General features: G+C 36.9%; 1 protein-coding gene across 1 annotated transcript in view; it reads left to right on the forward strand.

The window, feature by feature from the left end:
- The window catches only part of LOC140168142 (apoptosis regulator BAX-like), a 29,523-nt gene extending 17,539 nt beyond the window's left edge, over nt 1-11,984 (forward strand). The window contains exons 3-6 of the mRNA XM_072191456.1: nt 1,692-1,932; nt 4,241-4,376; nt 7,664-7,780; nt 8,844-11,984. Coding sequence (XP_072047557.1) covers nt 1,692-1,932; nt 4,241-4,376; nt 7,664-7,780; nt 8,844-8,951 — 602 coding nt within the window. The 3' untranslated portion in view covers nt 8,952-11,984. The remainder of the gene's footprint in view (nt 1-1,691; nt 1,933-4,240; nt 4,377-7,663; nt 7,781-8,843) is intronic.
- The last annotated feature ends 9,480 nt before the right edge of the window (nt 11,985-21,464 follow it).

Consider the following 21,464-nt stretch of genomic DNA (forward strand, 5'->3'; position numbering starts at 1 on the left):
CTAAGCATTGCGTATGCGTAGCGTATCTGTGCGTTAACAAATTGCAAATTGGCGTCTACAAAACACGATCCGTTGTTGCGCCAGCAGATACCCCGATGGTACAACACAGATTTTCTTTCCTTTTAAATTGCGGAAACGAGTGAAATAGTGAAATAAAATCCATAAAATAGAGCAGTTGGAGTTAACAAATCTGGATTTTCTTTCCTTGTATTTATAAAAAACATAACAAAGTAAATACATTTCAAAAAAGCTCAATTTCGTGAAAGAAACAATGTCTTGAGTACACAGCCGTGTTAAGTATACATATTGGCAACCATTTCACAAATCCAACAATGACGTCAGATTTATGTAAAAATGCTCCCTATTTTGCACCTGGGTGGAATGGGACCAGCGAAAAAAAAGACACAACATATTGACCATTGGTTATACATGTACCGTATTCATTCCAATAAGCACCCAGGGCACTTAACAAAGTCATTTTGGGTGGGCGCTTATTTTTTAACCTAATACCTAATTTTTTTCCTAACAGGCGTTTATTAGAGACAAATCTGTGTACGGTATGTTATAAAAGGGTCCTGAGACGTTCTAGTACCTTTTCTGATGCAGAAAATGAATTTCAAGTTTACACAGGACTTCTAATCCCCCAGCTATTTCTCTGTATCGACATCTATCCGTCACTTCAACATTAATGCTACCCTTTAGCAAATTGAAAATACCCTGGGTGTGCGCTTATTGGGGTATGGGTGCTTATTGGAATGAATACGGTACCTGTATCACATTTAGCAATCACAAGGAGCATAGTGCTATTTTATGATGTATTTCCGTCACTTGAATGAAAAAAGACAATGAGAAGTCACAAGCATTCCTTAGCATCAAATCATAACCAGTCGATGCAAGGCAACTTTCTAGTGACACTCATAGCGAGACCAATAAATTATGTTTTGGATCCAATATTTTCACAGACTTGGATTCACCAAAACATAATATTGAAAAAAATTGCCCAGGCTGTAATTTAACTTTCGGGGATTACTTTCAGGATATTATGGGGGTTAAATACCTATGATTTAATTTAAGCCAGAAGACTCAAAATAGTTTCATTACAGGGGATACTTTTTATTAAAAATCACCACCATAATTTAATTTCTAGGGCTATTTTGGCATTTTCAGGGGCAACTCACCCTGTGCCCTCATCTATTTTGAGCCCTGTGTTCAAATTAGAGAATAAAGGTATTGTTTTTAGCCGCTGGAGTGCATCTATCGTCTCATATAACACTGGCGACATCTTTATTTTAAGTAAAACAATGAGGCGAAGCAGAGTTGTTTTACTCCAAAAATAATGAGGTCTCATGTTATATGAGATGATAGATGCACGACAACAGCTAAAAACAATACCTTTATTATCATTCTTAAACACTTCAATTCAACTAAATAATTATATTATTCATCAGTATACCAAATTTTAATCAAATTGAATCCTACATTTTACAAGGAATAATTACATAGGGCTTAGATCGATCAATCGCATTGTTGCTTATATGCACCTCCGATTGGTTCAATTAGCGAGTATCGCATCGACAAGCATGCGCTAAAGTGTGTGATATCGTGTCATATCACACAGGTAAGAACCAATAAGATTGCAAGAACATTCTCACATGTTTAAGAATTAACTTTGAACATTTTCCATTTCACAGGTAGTGAAGAAAGACCAGCCATGCAGCAGCAAATCAGTCAAGAAGACATAGGTGAACAAGCAGCAATATTACTACGACATTTTATAGCTGATCGCTTTGAGCGTGAAGGGGTAGAAAATGCGCCAACACGTGAGCAGATCGTCGGAGACGAGTCACAAGCAGACTCAGAAGTGTGGGTACAAATTGGGTCAACGTTACGGCAGATAGGAGATATTCTAGATCAAGATGAAGAATTACAAAGGTGATTTGGCTATTCCTGTTGAAATCCATACACCATGTATAAAAGACATGACCTTAATCTTCCACACAGGGAGTGTGAATTTCAAATGGGATTACCTGAATGGGTGACTCCATTTGAAATCAACACCCCCTGTGTGGGAGATTAATGTAATGTCTTCCACAGGGGGGTGTATGGTTTTCAACTGGAATAGCCATACGTCCAAAGAGATTACAGAAGGTGTTTTTTCCAACAGTTTAATGTTTAATTCTCATTCTAATGTGTTTATGCATGGGTGAATGTAATGCATTGAGCACTCTGGAATTGTGGCTAGTAATAGTACTGGTAATTCTTAGTCAGCAGCTGTGGCTTAGCTGGTTAGCACTGAATTTGATTGGTTTCTGCATGCTGTCTGTCACACGGTAGACGGCAGCAACTGCGTTGTCACAGTAGACTCTTGTCGAAGCGCAAGTATGTAGCGTGTTCTATAATAATATGCGAACAAGATCGCAGTACGCGCAACTAAAATGGTAGACAAGTTTCGTTCATTTCAGAAAAAGGGAGTTTTCATGACGGTAACTGAGTTTTTGCTAAATAAAACAGTGTTTAATTATTAAAATAAAAGTTAACTGACCAAGAATGAGAATAAACGATAGGAATTTTTGTTTTTACTATCCTCTACCATGTGATAGACGACAGGCAGGTTCAATATTTAATTGTAGTACGCTGGCATCCACTACTCAAAATATTGGACCTGTCACATGGTAGAGGATAGTAAAATCAAAAATTCCTATCGTTTATTCTCTAAATAAAAAATGCTGACGCTTAAATTAGAAAATGACAAGAATCTTTTAAAAAATCTTGATTTTACAAATAGAATGCTGTGAATAATCATTCATTCAAATATTAACCTTATAAAGACCATGTTTCTACCTTTAGGGCTATTCGTCGAGTACCAAATGACTCACCAAATGAAATAGAAGCCATTCTAGAGGTAGCAGTTGTTTTATTTAGCGATGGACAAATTAGCTGGGGACGATTATAGGCATCTTCTACTTTACATATAAAATGTGTTTAAAGGTATTTTTGTTGTTTGCTATCATGCTATACTTTATCCGGTTTGAAATTGACTGGGACTTCAATGCATCACATTTGAGTCAGGGCCAGTTGTCATTTGTAAGTTTTTCTTATAAAACTATGCCTGCTTTAGAGCATCCCTTCTGAATTTATGTACATCAAAGTGTATACTTCACACTTTGGAATATTTCAAATAAAGGTTTCTTTGTTATTTAGGTTAATGGTGTGATCCAAAATAATTTATTTCCATCAAGTTTGGCCAAGGAAAGGAAAATCGACATCCTTGACTAGGACTCGAACCTTGGACCCTTAGAACTCCAGACTAGTACTCAAGATTACTACTGAACTATCAAGGATGGTACATGTCTTGTCAACTAATTCAAGTCCATTGTGCAACACATGGTACTCATACAGCTTCCCATTTGCAGAACTGATCAATCACGCTCCAACCTTCTGGATAACATTATCGAGTAGACTGTATTGTACGCTACATGTATACAATAAATATTTTCACTGATGGACACAAATTATTTGAAAGACAAGTAGTAATGTTGAAGCACTGCAGAATGGATACCACTGGCTTCCTTGATAGCTCAACAGTAAAAGCATGTCCAGAGTTTGAGGGGTCCCAGGTTCAAGTCCTGGTTTAGGATGACCTTTGCTTGCTTGGCCAAATTTGAGAGAAAGAATAATTGACAAACTGACCTGCAGACTGTTACAAAAAGTAACACCAGGTTACTTGTGCCTGGCCGAAGTTTCGTCAGTGTTATCTCCTAGATTTCAGCTGTTAATGCCTAGATATGCCTGACATAAAAAAAAAGATGCACCATTACAATTAGGAATTACTGAAGATTTAGGAAAATGACTTAGATGTATGCATTGGTTTTGTTGTCAAATTCAAACTAGTCATAGAGTGGAGGTAACGAGAGGGTGATTCTGAAAGTGTGTAGGGTATGAATTGATTATATACAGTATTGCTATATTTGGACTATTTTGACTGAAAGTGCCATTCACATTCATATCTGTATCTTGAGGCTAAGCCACTTTGAGGAGCTATAATTGGGCTTAAGATTATGAGTTAAGTTTAAGAAAGGGATTAAGATTTTGAGGGATGTTGTCATGGAAATTGACAAATTTGCAACTACTGCTTCAACCAAAAAAACATATCCCTATACACCCATCAAAATCACCCTCTTGTAACTAGTAATGAACTAAGTACTAATTAATATCAGTAATTAACATTTCATCCCATCAGAATGATAGACTCTGTGCCCGACGAGTCGCCTATTGAGGCTATTATCGCGGTGGCGCAGGTGATTTTCGGGGATGGTGATATCAACTGGGGTAGGATCATAGGCGCATTCTATTTTGCCTATAGGATGTGTGTTAAGGTATGTCTACAATGGATGTAGCATGGTTAGCCTTGTCATACCCAAAGCAAAAAGGTGCATCTCATCAGTGGCGTGGCCAGGGGTCCATTTCACTAAAATTACGAAGCTTCGTAAGTCTCAAAATCGTTCGTAACTTACGACGAGTCGTAAGGTCCATTTCACTAAACTCCCTTCGTATTCTTTATTACTACACTAGACTAAGTTTACTACAGGAACCCTTCGAAAAGTTATGACTAGTATTAGGTATTCGTAACTTTACGAATGGTTACTTGAGTTACAAAGGGTTAAAGGTTTAGTGAAATGGGCCCCAGGACTTTTTCAGAGGTGGGCAAACTTTGATGAAAATAGTCAAAATGGGCTATATCAGGGTGGCCAGCATCCCACAGGGGGAAAGAGGGGTGGGGAAAGACTTCTCACAGGGGGAAGCTGCCCCCCCTTGGCTATGCCACTGCATCTCATATTATTGTGTGTGACATATTGTATTAGTTTAGTCTTGGTTGTGTCACCCTTGTATTATTTTGAGACTTGTATTCAGGATGTGTTTGTGCTAAAATACTTTGCTACCTGGTGTTTTATAGGACACCTTTGGTGTACACAGTTATTTTAGTATTTTCTTTGATTTTATGCAAATTTTCATTGACACAGGTGTTCACAGACATGCACATTTGTACAACCACGAATTGAACATGCATCCCCACACACACCCTTATATACTAAGGCTGTCAAATTCTGTTTCTTAAACATTTAAATGGGAAAAACTTCTGCAATTTAAATGTAAAAAAGAAATATTGAGAGTTCCAAAATAAGTCAACAATGGTTGATAACAATGGAAGGGCCCTTTTAAAACAATTCAAAATTATTGGAGCAAAAAAAAACATTTTTCTAGGATGCAGGTTTGAGTCACAGACCCCTCAGCTGCCAGACATGCAAACAGGGATAGCGTGGCCGAGATTTATGTGTGTTTGCATGATGACACAATTCTATCACATGGGATACTTGCGCTTACAATTGTTTTATGCATTTACTGTATTCTCTTATTAGTCGCCCCCTTCTCTTAAATACCCCTGCCAGTTTTGTCAACCAAGATGTTTAAAAAATGCTGAATTTCAATGCTATCTTGTCTAGTAAGCTTACCACTGTGCACACATGACTGGTAATAGGCAATCTCATCATAAACCTGGAAGTAAACCGGAAGTCATCGATCCTAAGTTCATAGTTTGTCATGTCAGCATGAGTTTTAAGCTTACCTAATTATGATTTTAATGGAAATTATCGTTCTTCTAAATGCCCCCTTTTGGAAAATGCAATGCACCCAGGGTGTTTTATAGAGAAAATATGGTAGCCAGGGTTGTTGATTTTTTGATTTAAATCAGATTTTTTTTTTTTTAATCAATTTTTATCAAAAATGGTAAAAAAAATGGTAAAAGTTGATTTAAATCAGGGATTAACAAAAAATCAAGTGATTTAAATCGCGATTTAAATCAAACAACACTGATGGTAGCTTATTTGATGTTTGGTTCAGCTACTAGCTTTGGTACTTTAATAGTTTTGAAATTCAAGTGAATGGAGATATTCAATATGCATTGAATTTACCACAGCCTTACTACACTCACACCTTATGTATCCAAGTGCACTTGATCAATACACACAAACGCCCCTATTTCTCCAATAGGGGACACACTCTCAAATGCATTTGCATCTCATTGGACAATGTAAAAGCATCCCTATTTGCAGGGAATGACAAACACAGGCACACCACTGTTCACATGCACACAGATGCTTAAATTGGGCTGTTCCATTTAAAATCCACACTACCACAGGGGGTATGGGTTTCAAATGGAATGAACACATTAGGCAGCTCCATTTGAAACTCGCTCTCCCTCTGTGGAAGATTAAGGTTGTATGTTTCTCAGAAGGTGTATGAATTCTTATGGAGCTGTCCAATGTGTTCATTTCATTTGAAAATTATACTCCCCCTGTGGAAGATATTTCCAAAATCTTCCACAGGGGTAGTGTGGATGGCAACTGGAATAGCCCATTCTATTTAACCAAATACAGCAAACCATCCAATGTAGTCTCCTTTTCTTTTGTATTCAATTATTTCAACTTCTATGGCTCCTAGTAGACAGTTCAGTTTTTAGCATTCTGTAGATTTCATTGATAATGTTGCATGGATTACAGCTATACAATTTTAGTCGTCTAGAAAAAGCTGTACATGTAGGTTGCTAGTTGAGAAAGTTTGGTGAAAAAGTTGAGTTTCAGGGGTGCAGTCAGCTCAGAATGTACTGTTGAAGGGGTGAAAAATTTGAGTTCAGGGTTGTAGCCAGCCCCAAAGTTACTTGTTATGAAGGCATTGTGTCCTGTTATGAGAGGGTAACAAACATTTTCAAATCTAAAAGTTCTAGTCGGAAATCGTTTGTTCCCATAGGTTTTGTGTATAAAATTTTGTCAATTTCAATGTTGTATCCTGGGGTCTGTGATCCATACATGTAAAAGTACATCTAGAGGGGAAGAAACATGTCTGTATTCAATATATATGCATTATGCAAGCAGTTTTCACAGGTTATTGAAAGTTCTATAGGGTCCACAAGTTATAAGTTCCCCCTAAATACTTTTTAGAATAAATCAAAAAATATTTGAAGAAATGCAAACATGTAAAAAGGTATGGGTAGCCTTTATTTGTTTTACACATACGGACCAAATTATAGCTTCACACGTCATTGCGTTTAGTCACAATGGTTCATTGTGTAAAAAAAGAAACCGTTTTAAACAGTGCTAAAAGTTGCATCTGAGTCCATAGGATTCAACTCTGAAACAATACAGTCAGCCAGGTCTATTCATGTGTTTGTTACAAAGAAAACCTGCCTGCTATGGACTCATATGCAACTTTTAAAACAGCCTCTTTTACACAATTAACCATTGTGATTGAACGCAATGATGTGTGACGCTACAAGTTGGTCCACATGTGTACATTTTGTAAAATATTTTTTTACTTATTTTAAAAAGTATTAGGGGGAACTTATTTATAAGTTGTGGGCCCTATAGTAGTGGCATAACCAAGTTGCTCTTCTAGTTGCTAATCTTTCTGCATGCGCATGGGTGTAATCCAACAATGTTTCAAGTTGGGCCTAACAGGGCCTAAAAATATAAATTAAAAGTTAAAACCTGTAATTTACTGCTTATATCATTTAATATAAGCCTGTTTTAAATTTTGTTTATAGCAATACAGTACCGAAACGGCTGTAATATTAACTTGACTCTGTACTTTACCATTGTTATATTTCTAGGCTTTAGATCGTATGATGAGAGAAAACCTTCCAGCATGGATCAACGTTTTAGTTAAAGAGATGGTGAAATTCCTAGTTGTCAGATTTGCAGATTGGATTATTAACAGAGGAGGTTGGGTAAGTACAAGCTTCAAAATAAGCAGGCACCCAGGAGCCATTTACCCAATGATCATAGCATTTTGGCTCCTGGTCCTCACCCAAATCATATGAACCAGGCTCAACATTTTTTTAATAGAGCCTGGTAGTTAAAGCAGGTTTTGTATGTAATGTGTACAATTGAAATTTAAATGACTCATAGCTCTTTAAAAATGACTCCTAGATAATCATGGGACCAGGAGCTGCTTTTCCCAAATGTGTGACTCCTGGTCCAGATCTGCTTATTTTGAGGCTTGGGTAAGTACATGATGTTTTCTATCGGCATTCACTTAGTATGACACTTTGTCGCATGGTATTTCCCGTACCATATCTCCACTTCACCCAATAATGAATAGTAACACAGTCTTTCTGAGGACACTTTTGATAAGATGTCACCTTTCCAGTTGGTGTCCTTAGAAACTTACAAAAGGTAGTGTACAGTGAGGAGCTACAAAATGTAGGGTGGGTGTCTAATAATTATTATGATACCACTACTATGTTACATGTGAGGGCATTGAGGTCCCTGAAGGCAATGAGTGGTCCCTAAGGCCTCGTATCCATAGGCTGTTCCCTTGTGGCGTGTTCCCTTGTGGCGTGTGCCCTTGTTCCGTGTTTACTTTTTCCCATGTGACCTGCCACACAGACAACGAACCTTTGTTTTGCTTAGTGGCCGCTACGGTTCGTTGTCTGTGTGGCAGGTCACATGGGAAAAAGTAAACACGGAACAAGGGCACACGCCACAAGGGAACAGCCTATGGATACGAGGCCTAAGAGAAGATTGCATTCAAAATGTTGGTCTTACGACATGTGTACACATACTTGCACACAATATGCTTGTACAGAAATACTCATTAGTCAGAACGATTGTTTGACAAGATTTGCAATTTATGCTTATAAAAGAATTGTTATAAACTTTGGTGGATATTATTAATGTGGCTTATTCACTCTGTCAGTGAATGTGTTGAATGATGCTAGTTTAATGCCAAATAACATTAAGTTAGTGTAACTTATCAACTTATCTTTTCTCTTTTGTTTTGTTTTGCAGCAAGCTGTCAAGGAATACTTTGGTTCAACTCCACCCGCCGTATGGAACACACTCATCGTAATTTCAATATTATCCATATTATATGGATTCTACAAGTTACGGAAATGAACTATCAAGGTGCAATAGTAGGATAGGGTTCCCACATCTATAGACAGTATTTCTGCTGCTGGCAGTGTTAACTGTTTTTGACACTTTTTGGCAGAATGCAAGACTATTCTAATGCTGGTTTCATACTTTCTGCCGCTGAGTGGCCGCTTGCAGGAAAGTGCAATGACACAGAGCCTGCTCACCGGCATGACAATGTTGCTGCTCAGTACCACTCTGTGCTCATTGGCCAAAATTTGTATTCTGTTGTCGTACTCCTGAGTTGACTTGAATTCAACTCCTTACGATATGCCGCTTTGGGCAATGTGGTGGAGTGATTGATATATTGGCTTTCCGCTTGTCACCGCTAGCGTGTCTGCTGTGACTGCGCAGTAAAGCAAAATCTTCAGGAAAGCAGAGCAGTAGGAGAGTATGAAACTGTATATGTTCTTTTATTTTTCCCTGCACTTAGTCTTGTATTCTCCCAACTAAGTGTTTTACGCAAGAGGACTTTTACGGAAAATACAATCATGCGCGACCATCAAAACATATTCAGCCAACTAATTTCTGGCGATCTGAGTGCGTATTCGATCACCCAGTGGACACCGTATTCATTGAATACTATTCAATACTATTGAATACTATTCAATATGCTGTATGAAGTAGAGCAACGTGGTACATGATTGGTGGGAGCCATCAAATTCACGTCACACGCTCATTGACGCACTGTCACCAGAGTGTAATTGGTAATGTTGTTTTTGTTTAACGCACATGAAATCTTTTGGATCTAATTTCAAAGGTGTATAGGACCGTTTCTGTATGACACATGATACCCCATGTGTCATTTAATGCATACATTGTGGAAGTTGTGTTATGCAAACTGTGCATTGCAACATGTTGTCAGAGGAAGGAATCTGACATTTGAGGCAGGTGTTTTTGTAGTAACATTACCCAAACTGCAATATATATCTAGCATGAAAGTTCATCTGTGTTGGTAATCAAATAGATTAAGGATTGAACTTTTGTTCACTACACATAAAGTTGCTTGCCTGAAAATTTTGGTTGTTAAGACTACAACCTTCTTCGGTAGAATAATCCAGTTCATAAGGTATATTGTTGACAGCAATCATTAGGCAAACATGATGCATGCTTAGAATAAAAAGGGCTAAATGGCGATGGCCAATTTGAGCCCTGTTCATTCCCAGCATGCATCACTTTTACCTATCAATTGCTATCAGCAATAATTATACCTTGATCGATTTGACAACTCTTGACTTGTAATGTCAGAACTGGATTGTAGGCTTGTGATTAAGTTGTAGAGTTGTAGTGCCTACACTCATGTCCTTATTCAAAGAAGGTTGGTTAGCCCAGATGGAGGTGTTTCGATGTATCCTGGTTCTCAGTTGAGGATCTGCACTTTGAGGTCCACTTTGTCTAAGTTTCAGGTGAGCAACTTTATGTGTTGTGAACAAAAGTTCAATCCTTCATTTATGCAATATTTATGTTATGTTCTGTCAAAATACATCAGAATATTCAGTCTTCAGCTTACCAGTGTTTGAAATACGGGTTACCAACTAGTGGGTCATGAGGACAAAGGCTCTTTATTAAAGTTGGGTTTATCCTTTATATAAGCATGCACAAAATGAGCCTATTGCCACAACTTCATTGAGGGATTACACAGCTTTATTTTGTAAGCTGTATTCTCCCTGTCTTGATACTAGGCTAACTGAGAGTTAGCTCCAGTAACTGTAACTCAGTAATCTTTATTTAACATTATGACATTATCTGATTACTGATTACTGATTACAGGTCCGTAGATGTCATTATGGTTATCATAAAGACTGAAGTCTTGCTGGCAGGACTAACTGAGAGTGTGCTTACATTAAGGTAATTACCAAAGGTTGGGGTTGTGAGACTACCAAAGAATATAGTGGAAAATGTGGCACAACTCTAACATGAGTTTCTGAATGGGTTTAGAATGTCAAGAAATGGTGCTAAAGCTTCATGTATAAAAGTTGAGAGCCCCTGCAGAAAGATGGATTGTTCCATTCTCGCCTTTCAGGCTTGTGGAATGGAACAATCCATTTTTCACCTTGTGATTTATTATTTGGACCATCATACTCATAGACAGTTAATATTTGTATACTGGACACTCTTGACATGTAACAACTTGTCTGGCCTGGTTACAACTCTCATGTTGCCAACAGGAAAATGCCAAACTGAAACCTTAAGGTATACATTGTGGGCTCAGCAGAGCACTGCCACATCTCAATTTTTTGCAAAAACACAAGATTTTGGTACCAAAATTTTCAGAAAAAAATATATGTAATGCTCTTCAGTGATAACATGTCAATTTCTAACCCAAATACAGGGTGTCCCAGAAAAAATTATCAGGTAAATGAATTTACCTGGGTATCGGAATCAAATGTGCATCTTATGCGTAAATAATATTTGATTTGGTTGACAGATTGCAAAGAAGTGACCAATTTCAACGAACTAAATATAAAGCCTGTTGACAATGTGCATTGTCATTGAATGATCTTTCTTTCAAACTTTGAATGAAGTGAATTGACATAATTATGCATCATGTAATTGCTCATTTCTATGCAATCAGTCAACTGATTCAAATAAAATTACTGTTTAAGATGCAGAATAAGATGGGCTACACAATGCTTTTTTCATTTTTTGTGGACCTGGATGTCTATTTCCCAACTTAGATCCAAATTCATTCACCCGCTAATTTTTTTCTGGGACACCTTGTAAAGTCGCAGAACAGCGGAAACATAGTCTTATCTCCAACTGGCTTAAGTTACTAGTGCAACACAGACTCAAGTGGGACATGTGGCCAAAGTGGAAGTGGGGCAGTATTGCACTGAGTCTGAAACATGTGCTGTCAATGTGTACAAACTTATCGATGCGGTCTTTTTAATTTGATCTAATTGCAGCTGAAGTCCTTGTCTACATTTTTTTGACAGAAGTGAAATCATTTACAACTCATTTAAATTTTGATATGATTGTTGCCCAATGTATCTTATAAGAAACACAAAAATGTTTTTTTACAAAAACACTGTCAGTAACACTCCTTAAAAAGTGTGGGGACACATTTCTGTAAATATGTGTATAATACAACTCTGTTTTATGTTATTTATTATTATGGCTGATAATGTAACTAAAATGGTGCAACTTTAAAATGGGCGATGTCATATGTTTTGAATTTGTAAATTTGGTTTATCGCCCTGAAAGAAATTTGGTTATGAAAGAATCGGAATAGATTGTAGTCAAACAAATTGTCGGGCGCGTCACTCGCATCACTTACTGTTGTATTTCAGAAGGCTGCCATGATGTGATTTTAATTATCATTGTTGTATTTCATATTATATTTCGGCATGCTTCTTCTTAAAGAATGGACACAGGATTGTAATATTGTGAAAATACCTCAAAATTAATATATAATGTTATTTTTACAATAAAAAAATTGCACAAAGCAGCCTTCCGAGATACGACAGTATCTGATGCAGCTAACAAAATTGTGTGTGGTGTGATCAAACAGTGCCATACTGTACAAAGTTTCAAACAAAACCTGGAATTTGACCAAATTTGAGGGTACAATTTTTGTGGCATCTCACAATGCCTCTTTAAGTACCAGTGTTTTCAATATCAAAGTCAATCACCTATGGAAGGTGGAAGCTGTCCACGGGCAGTGTATAGTGTACAGGGCCTGGTTTGCGAGAATCAAAATCCATCATAGTCGCTGCACTTACTGTATGATACATTGAGAGAAGTTGATTCTCACAACCATATTTTATGAGAATGATTATAAGAATCGATTCTGTGATTCTTGTCGAAATCTAGGCCCTGGTGCAAAAAGTTATAATGGCAATAGTCCATTGCATTGTGGGAATGCGATAAATCATGCTCTATGTGTGCTAAAAGATTTCAGCAAAGTCCTTCAGCGGTGTCCGATTGCTCTTCGTGATTATCGCCTAAAAAGAACTAGGTCATGCATTGCTACGCAGCTTGATCGGAAGAATGAGGTGCCGATGTGATGATGATGTGATTCAATTAGACAATCAGAACCCACTTCATCACACATCGGTAGACCGCTGAAGAACCTTGCCGAAAACTATAACTTCCTTCTCAATTGAAAAACCATGACTGTACAAGGGAACAAAACAAAAGTTAAATGACATCCTATAAACATCTTTTTTTTCAAATTTATGTATTTTGCAGTAGCACATGTGTAACAAACACTGTTACTCACAAATTAATATCAACCAGTAGTATACATATATGTGTAGGGTACAAGAGCTTTCCAGCCTAAAACTGATCAATATCCTAGAAATGCAGGTTGAAATATCAACATTTCACACTTAAGTTTCAGGGAGGTGGCGTGGTCAGCTTCCAAATGAAAGCTCTTTTGTTTATAGTAGGTCATCAAACTTTTGATCTGTTCCCAAAATAAATGTTTGAAAGAAGTTATCATATGCATGCTCTTAAGGTCCGTTCATACTACACCAGCAATTGCAATGCGATGCGGTGCATTGCCGATATATCAATTACTTTTTGCCACAACTCATCGCATTTCCAAGTTAAAATGCATTTAACTTTATTGCGATATCGCAATGCATTAGTTTGCAGTACGATGCAGTGCGGCAATGCATCGCAATTGCGGCGTAGTATGAACGGACCTATACATGCTCATTCAGTTGGTAACAGTTAAAGCAAGCTTTTCAGCACAAGAAATGATTAAGTAACTTTATGTAAGTAACTTTTTATATTGGCTGTAAAATGGAATGCATTTAAAGTCCATGCTCCCCTTATGGAAGATTTTGGTAATATCTGCCACAGGGGGAGCATGAATTTCAAATGGAATCATTAACCAACTGTTTGAAACTCATCCTCCCTCTGTGAAAGATTCAGATTGAATCTTTCTAAGAGGGTGTATGAAAGTCAAATGCTGCATAATGTGTACATTACATTTGAAATTCATACTCCCCCTGTGAAAGATATTTCTAACATCGTCAACAGGGGTGGTATATATTTTAAATGGGATTGCCCATTACAGCTGAAATATCAACATTCTTGAACATGTTCTTGAGTTTTAACTGTATTTGTTAAAAGAAGCTCCAAGTGATCTTTATATGTTTTAAATGATATTGTTTCTTATTTCTGTCATATTTCTAACTTCTTTTCATACATTAATTATTCCTGTATTATTTATATTGTATTTCACAAGGTTCTTTCTGCAAAATGAAATTGGGCATTTTAATATTTATCATGCTAAACCAAATGAATTCAAGCACATCTGTATTCTGACAATTCAACAGACATAAACACAGCCAAAAAAGAAAGTCTCCAGTAGTTCCATCCCCATTTAATCAGAGTCTGATGAGTTTATGGCAAAATAATTTATATAATAGTTTTCTATACACTTTCCTTCAAAGGTTGATACCAAATTTGATATCAAAAGTTTAATCATCGTGAGCATAGAAACCGTTGTTTGGAAATTCGCGCAATTTTAAAAATGACATAGGAATTGTATCACGTAGCAGAGCTAGCGTGAGTGCCAAGAATTACGTCGCCTGAATAGGCCGGCAGGTTAAAGGTTTACCCATGCATGTCAAAATGCAAATCACATACCCCGCTCTTTCAATTGTGCGCAGGCAAGTGTGCAATGATTCCTGTAATGGGTTGCTTCAGGCCACATAATAAGCTGATACCATGCATTGAATTTTGCGTGGTTAATTTGTCATTTTAAAAATTGCACGAATTTCCAAACTACGGCTCCTATGCTCATGATGATTAAACTTTTTATATCAAATTTAGTATCAACGTTTGAAGGAAAGTGTATAGAAAACTATTATATAAATTATTTTGCCATAAACTCATCAGTCTCTGATTAAATGGGGATGGAACTACTGAGACTTTCTTTTGGCTGTGTTTAGATTATAGTTTGTTCGCCATATAATTGACAAAAAATAACTCTGTGTATTGAATGGCGTGCACACACATGCAATTTGGCACAGGTCTTACGCTAGTTGCGTAATGTGTGACTGACACGCACTTAGGTGACTTTATCAATGCATGCAGTAACAAAAACAGAATAATGTTTGCCATTTATAAGATGAATAACTTTAGATACTAAAATCTAAATTCCCTTATCAGCACTGTATAATGATGCAAAGAAAGGGGAAAAATTGGCATATTGGAATCCTTGCCTTTGAACAGCACGTAGACCATCAAGAAATACCAAAGACAGAAGTATACCTAAGCACCGGGAGAATTCGTGACAAGCAAAAAATGCAGAAATTCACGGATTTTTGGTATAATCACAATTTAAGTTCGCTGCTAATTTAAAGATTTTTCCAAGATATCCACTTTTAAAGTATTTATTTTCCAAAAACTTAAAAGGAGTATTTCGTGATCCTAGCATCCTCTATTTATGTCATTTTTCATTAGATATCAACGAAAAAACCTATTCCCAAAATTTCAGTTGATTCCGATTTTATGCTCGTGAGTTATGCATGATTATGTGTTTTGCACTGCTCCATAGACAATGCGTTGTAATTTCGTTCTGGTGCACCAGAACGAAATTCAAATTTCACGATATCTTTGCTAAACGAATTAATCTGCAAGAAATATTTTGTACATAAACATTATGTAGCCAGAGGTTTCCAGTGACATAAAAATCTCAACTTTTTTGAGAAAAGTGGGGGATGAGGCTGTGGATCACGAAATGCCCTTTAAGTTTTCACTAAAATTGAAAGAAATCATGGCGATCTGCAATACAATCCATGCAGAAAATTAACCAATGCAACACGCCAGGTGTAAATATTTCTGAGAAAAAAAGTAGAAAAAATATTTTTAAAATTTAAAAACTGCAATTTTGAAGTTTTTTGAGGAAATGCGTGCATTTTGGGAATATTATGGACAAATCGCTAAATTTTCAAAAATTGTTGCTCGAATTTGCTCTAAAAAAAAGCATTTTCCCAGTGCTTAAGTCTGGCGGCATTGCTTGAGGGTGCTAAACTACAGTGGTTGGTACTTCTAGACAGACTAACAGTACATGGGAACAAAAATGTCTTAATTCATTCTGAATGTATTCCCAGCAAGAAAATATTTGGATATAATCTACTATACATTCACTTCAAGTTTAGTAGTGACGTCAATGCTTTTTTTTGTTTGTGCCACAAGTGTGCCGACAAACCGCCCTTGTACCCTCTGGGCGCGATTAACTTTACGCGAGTTATTCAATACTGCGGCCAGCTTAAATACGCATTATACGTCACTACCAAACTTTCGGTGAACCAAATTATAGGGGTAGAATTTTGTAACACAGTGTAAGAACCAAACTTGATCATTTGATTCTCACCTCACCTTTGCTGTGTAAACATTGAGAATATCAAGTTAAATGAATATTAAGGAATATCAAGTTTTATTCATGCAAATTTGTTTACAAGAATCAATTCCTGATTCTAGAAATTCTTGCCCTGGTAAACTATGGAGGGGAAAAGTCTACTTATGAATTGTTTTACAATGAAATTATTCTGAAAAATGTTTTGTTATATTTTTAACTACTATTTTGGAGGAAGGATTGCTTTGTTTCCAGGATACAAACTTATCTTGAGTTTTATTGAGAATTGGACCTCCAAATAGTCATCATAGTTGCAACTATTTATATTAGTGTCAACTACTAAACTATCTGAAGTCATGTAAAACTATGTGTACAGTAAATTTTGGTGAAAATATTTAGGTTAAAAATCACTGAGCGCAAACACTGTCTTTTTTTAGGCTTAAGAGTGATTGCTTCTTTACAGCTCCTCATAAACGGTGTGTAGAAGACTGACATAATAGCTCCTCTTAATGGTCACCTGTTCCAAACAACTCTTCTAAAGCTCTTCTTGTCTCATGTATACTACCAGTGTTAGAAATAAGACCGCTCTCAGGGTCAATAGTACGTGAAAAATGTCACAAGCCTGTAGATTTTTAGACCTAGAATCCATGTTGAAAATTTTGGCTGATTTCATACACTGCCTATCTATAACCACTGAATTATGTAATTGAACTGTAGATCGTATTCAAATTTGAGTTCATGCACATAAATATTGATGAGGGTCTAATGGTCCGAATGAATGAGAATGATGGCTTATTTCTAACATGGTGTATTACTAATATATATTTATAAATCATTGCATTAAGGATGTGCCAATTTGATTACCACAGTTGAAATTGTGCTACCTCATGGAACCTGAAATTTTGACAATAAGAATTATTATTTGTGACAGTAAAAGTTATTATTTTTATCATATAAATGTGTGGAGTACATGTAGTTTAACAGTGTGCTATCACGAATGAGGTAGAACCAAAGAGTACCAATTCATGGAGGGTAAATGTGACCTGCCACAACGAAATGAGAGTAAATTTGCAAATCACTCAAAATGCCCTGGCTACTGTGTTGGTGTTCACCCACTTGTTCAAGCCAATAAGTCTGTATATCTTGTGAATGGGAGCACAATGGGCCATTCACGAAGGATAATACTACTGGCTTGTACAGGTGCACAGCAAACAAAGAACATCAACTCAGTTGGACCGGATGTCTCGAAACTACCAACTCAACGACTTTATACTCATTTTGTTGTGACAGGCACAAATATTTAGCCTACTAATGGCAAATGCTGTAGGTACACTGTTTGTACTCAAACACACATGCCAGTTTGAGTTGGTACTCTTTGGGAATAATATCTTTGGCTATCACACAGATCTCGGGACATGTCCCTTTAAACTGAATTGAAATGAAAGCCCAGGGGTTGGCACTAGTCATTGACCAGTGAGTATCACATGTGAACAAAACATTCACCAAGATAGGGTCATTTTCAAGATCAAAGCACTATATACGTAAAGTTCATTAATAGGTTTAAAACAAGCAAATTTGACCAAAAAAGTATTATTTGTTGCTCAATAATTGTTCCTTTGAGAGAATAATTGTATGAAATTAGGTAAAATTTCTTACCTTGTTTTTCCAGTTGTATATTAATCAGGGATTTGTGTCTCAAATTCTTAGTTATAATGCATGGTTTAAGAGTTAAGAAAATTGGCAATTTATGTGCTTTGGGGGGGGGGGGGTGAGATAATGCCAATACTTGCCATACTTGTCAGTCAAGATTAATAGGTAAATTTTCACGGGAAAATTTTCTGGACACATGACCAATGCGTATCAATGTAAGTGTAACCTTGAGCCTGATCTCTGACCCCTGGCGGTGACCTCGCTATTCAAGTCTTAGTTATGTTGAATTGAAAAAGTAGTTTTGGCCGCAGTTTCGATAGAAATTCGAGCATTGCAAAATTATTGAAAATTATGCAATCTTAAGGGATCTAGAATGAGCGTTTATGGCGTTTCGACAGTATTTTTTGTGGGACATGAGAGCACCTCAGACGTATCGAATTGCATTCTGAATACAAAGCATGTCTTTCTGATATCAATAATTTTCATTTTTGAAATTCACGATATAATACAAATTTTATGACAAATTATTAAAATTTGATATTTTCCAAATTTTGATATATAACAGTCCTCGAAATAAATTTTATAAATCTAATGATATATTTTGAAGTGTATGTAGTGGGAGGAAAAGTCGACGATCAATTGAAAATTTTGACCTGTTATATTGAAGATATGGATTTTTCCCCAAAAAGACCTATTTTTTGTTGGTGTTTTGGGGAAAAATCCATATCTTCAATACTGAAAAGGTCAAAATTTTCAATTGATCGTCGGCTTTTCATCCCACCTACATACACTTTAAGTATAAATCATCAGATTTATAAAGTTTACTTCAAGTACTGTTAAATATCAAAAATATCAATTTTAATGATTTGCCATAAAATGTGTATTACATTGTAATTTCAAAAATCAAAATTATTTGATATCAGAAGGACATTCTTCAGATTCAGAATGGAATTCGATATGTCTGATGTGCTCTAATGTCCCACAATAAATACTGTCCAAACGCTCATACCCCTTCCCTTAATTTCTTCACAATATCATCAAAACGTAATTTCAAAAATATTTACCCACGGAAAAAATATTTATCTACGGAAACTCTTGTTATAACATTATAAACTTCCGACAAGTAACTTATTTTGCATCCAAGGAGAAGTTCTTCCTATTCAAATACATTGGAAGACCACCCGCTGTGATCGGGTCACATTCCATAATGCTAATATGTCTGCGCCCATGGGTATCATGTGTCCAGAAAATTTTCCCGTGAATATTTCCTTATTAATCTTGACTGCTTGTTTAGGGGTACATTTTCAGATCAATGCTTATACTTGTTTAGGGTGCTTTTTGAAAGTCCATTGTTCATGAATGATACCTCCTAGTCAATGTCAAGTGCCCCAGCCTCCCCCCTCGTGGTTGTAGAACCCAATTCAGAATAAAGTTCAGACCTGATAAGCTTTAGCGTGCTGATACCACTTCATAGTAGGCAACTTTTGGAATGAGTTGCTTCATACACTGTATGTATATTGTTAGAAAACACCTGTTAAAAAGCACATTGGTGAAGAAACAGATTAGGATTAAGGACAGCGTTCAAATAGGGCGGTCAGCCGCCATTGGCCTGTAACTTTTTGGCCTGGCCGGTAACTTTTCTGACTGGCATCTAGTTGCCGGCCGGTTGGCCGGTAACTTTTTAAGGTCAAGCCCGGCTGGCCTGTAACTTTTTGAGGCATATTTCGAACACTGATTAAGGACATCATTGTATGGAATTCATGTGAAGATATTCCGATGGAAATAAACATTTTGATATGGATATATTGAAATTGTGTTGTTTCATCTTTTTAAATTGATGACAAATTAATGAGGTAATTAACAGTTCAGAGGAACAATACCAACAAACTCTCATGAGTAGTATGTAGCAGCTCCAAAAGACCCCCTTTTACCGATGCACGCCGTCAGCTCCCAAAGACCCACCACATCAAAATTTCGGGGAACATATTTTTTGATGCCCCCCCCCCGGATAGTATTCCAAGTATGTCATCTACGTATCTACATCAGGAACAGATAGCATACCATGTATGTCTTTCACACACCCATCAACAGTAGATCGAAACCTATGTCATCTACACTCCCTATTAGGAGTAGAACAAGTATGTCATCAACACCCCATCAGAAGTATAAGATAGCAAACCAAGTATATCATCTACGCTGCATCAGCAATACGGTATATGACCTAGTATGTCATCAACACCCCCATCAGCAGTAGATGACCAATTATATCATCAACACCCCCATCAGTAGTGGATAATATACAAAGTATGTCATCAACACCCCCACCAGTAGTAGGTGGCATACCAAGTATGTCTTATACATCCCATCAGGGGTAAATAGCAAACAAGTATTAACATTATCATTAACATTTCCATGAAGAGTAGATAGGAAACCCTAGTATGTCATCAATATCCCATCACTCAGCAGTAGATAGCATACCAAGTATGTCATCCACACCCTCATCAGTAGTAGATAGCATACCAAGTATGTCATCCACACCCTCATCAGCAGTAGATAGCATACCAAGTATGTCATCCACACCGCCATCAGCAGTAGATAGCATACCAAGTATGTCATCAACACCCCATCAGTAGTAGATCGCATACCAAGTATGTCTTCTACACCCTATCAGCAGTATATAGCAAACCAAGTATGTCATCAACACCCCATCAGCAGTAGATAGCATACCAAGTATGTCTTCTACACCACATCACCAGTAGATAGCAAACCAGGTATGTCATCAATACCCCATCAGCAGTAGCATGAGTAGATAACATACGAAGTATGTCATCCACACACCTGTATCAGGGGTCTAATTACTAGTATGTTATCTACATCTCATCAGCAGTAGATAGCAACCAAAGTTATGTTATCAACACTCCCATCAGGAGTAGATAGCATACCAAGTATGCCGCCCCATCCTCATTGGCATTAGATAGCAAACCAAGTATGTCATCAATATCCCATCACTCAGTAGTAGATAGCAAACCAAGTATGTCATCTACACCCCCATCAGCAGTAGATAACAATCAAAAATGTTTTCTACATACCCATATCAGGAGAAGATAACAAACTAAGTATGTCATCAACACCCATATCAGCAGTAGATAGCAAACCAAGTATGTCATCTACACCCCAACAGCAGTCAAAAATGTTTTCTACATACCCATATCAGGAAAAGATAACAAACCAAGTATGTCATCAACACCCATATCAGCTGTAGACAGCATACCAAGTATGTCATCCACACCCCATCAGCAGTAGATAGCAATCAAAAATGTTTTCTACATACCCATATCAGGAGAAGATAACAAACTAAGTATGTCATCAACACCCATATCAGCAGTAGATAGCAAACCAAGTATGTCATCTACACCCCAACAGCAGTCAAAAATGTTTTCTACATACCCATATCAGGAAAAGATAACAAACTAAGTATGTCATCAACACCCATATCAGCAGTAGATAGTATACCAAGTATGTCATCTACATCC

The sequence above is a fragment of the Amphiura filiformis genome, chromosome 13 (genome assembly GCF_039555335.1).
Source record: "Amphiura filiformis chromosome 13, Afil_fr2py, whole genome shotgun sequence".
NCBI lineage: Eukaryota > Metazoa > Echinodermata > Ophiuroidea > Amphilepidida > Amphiuridae > Amphiura > Amphiura filiformis.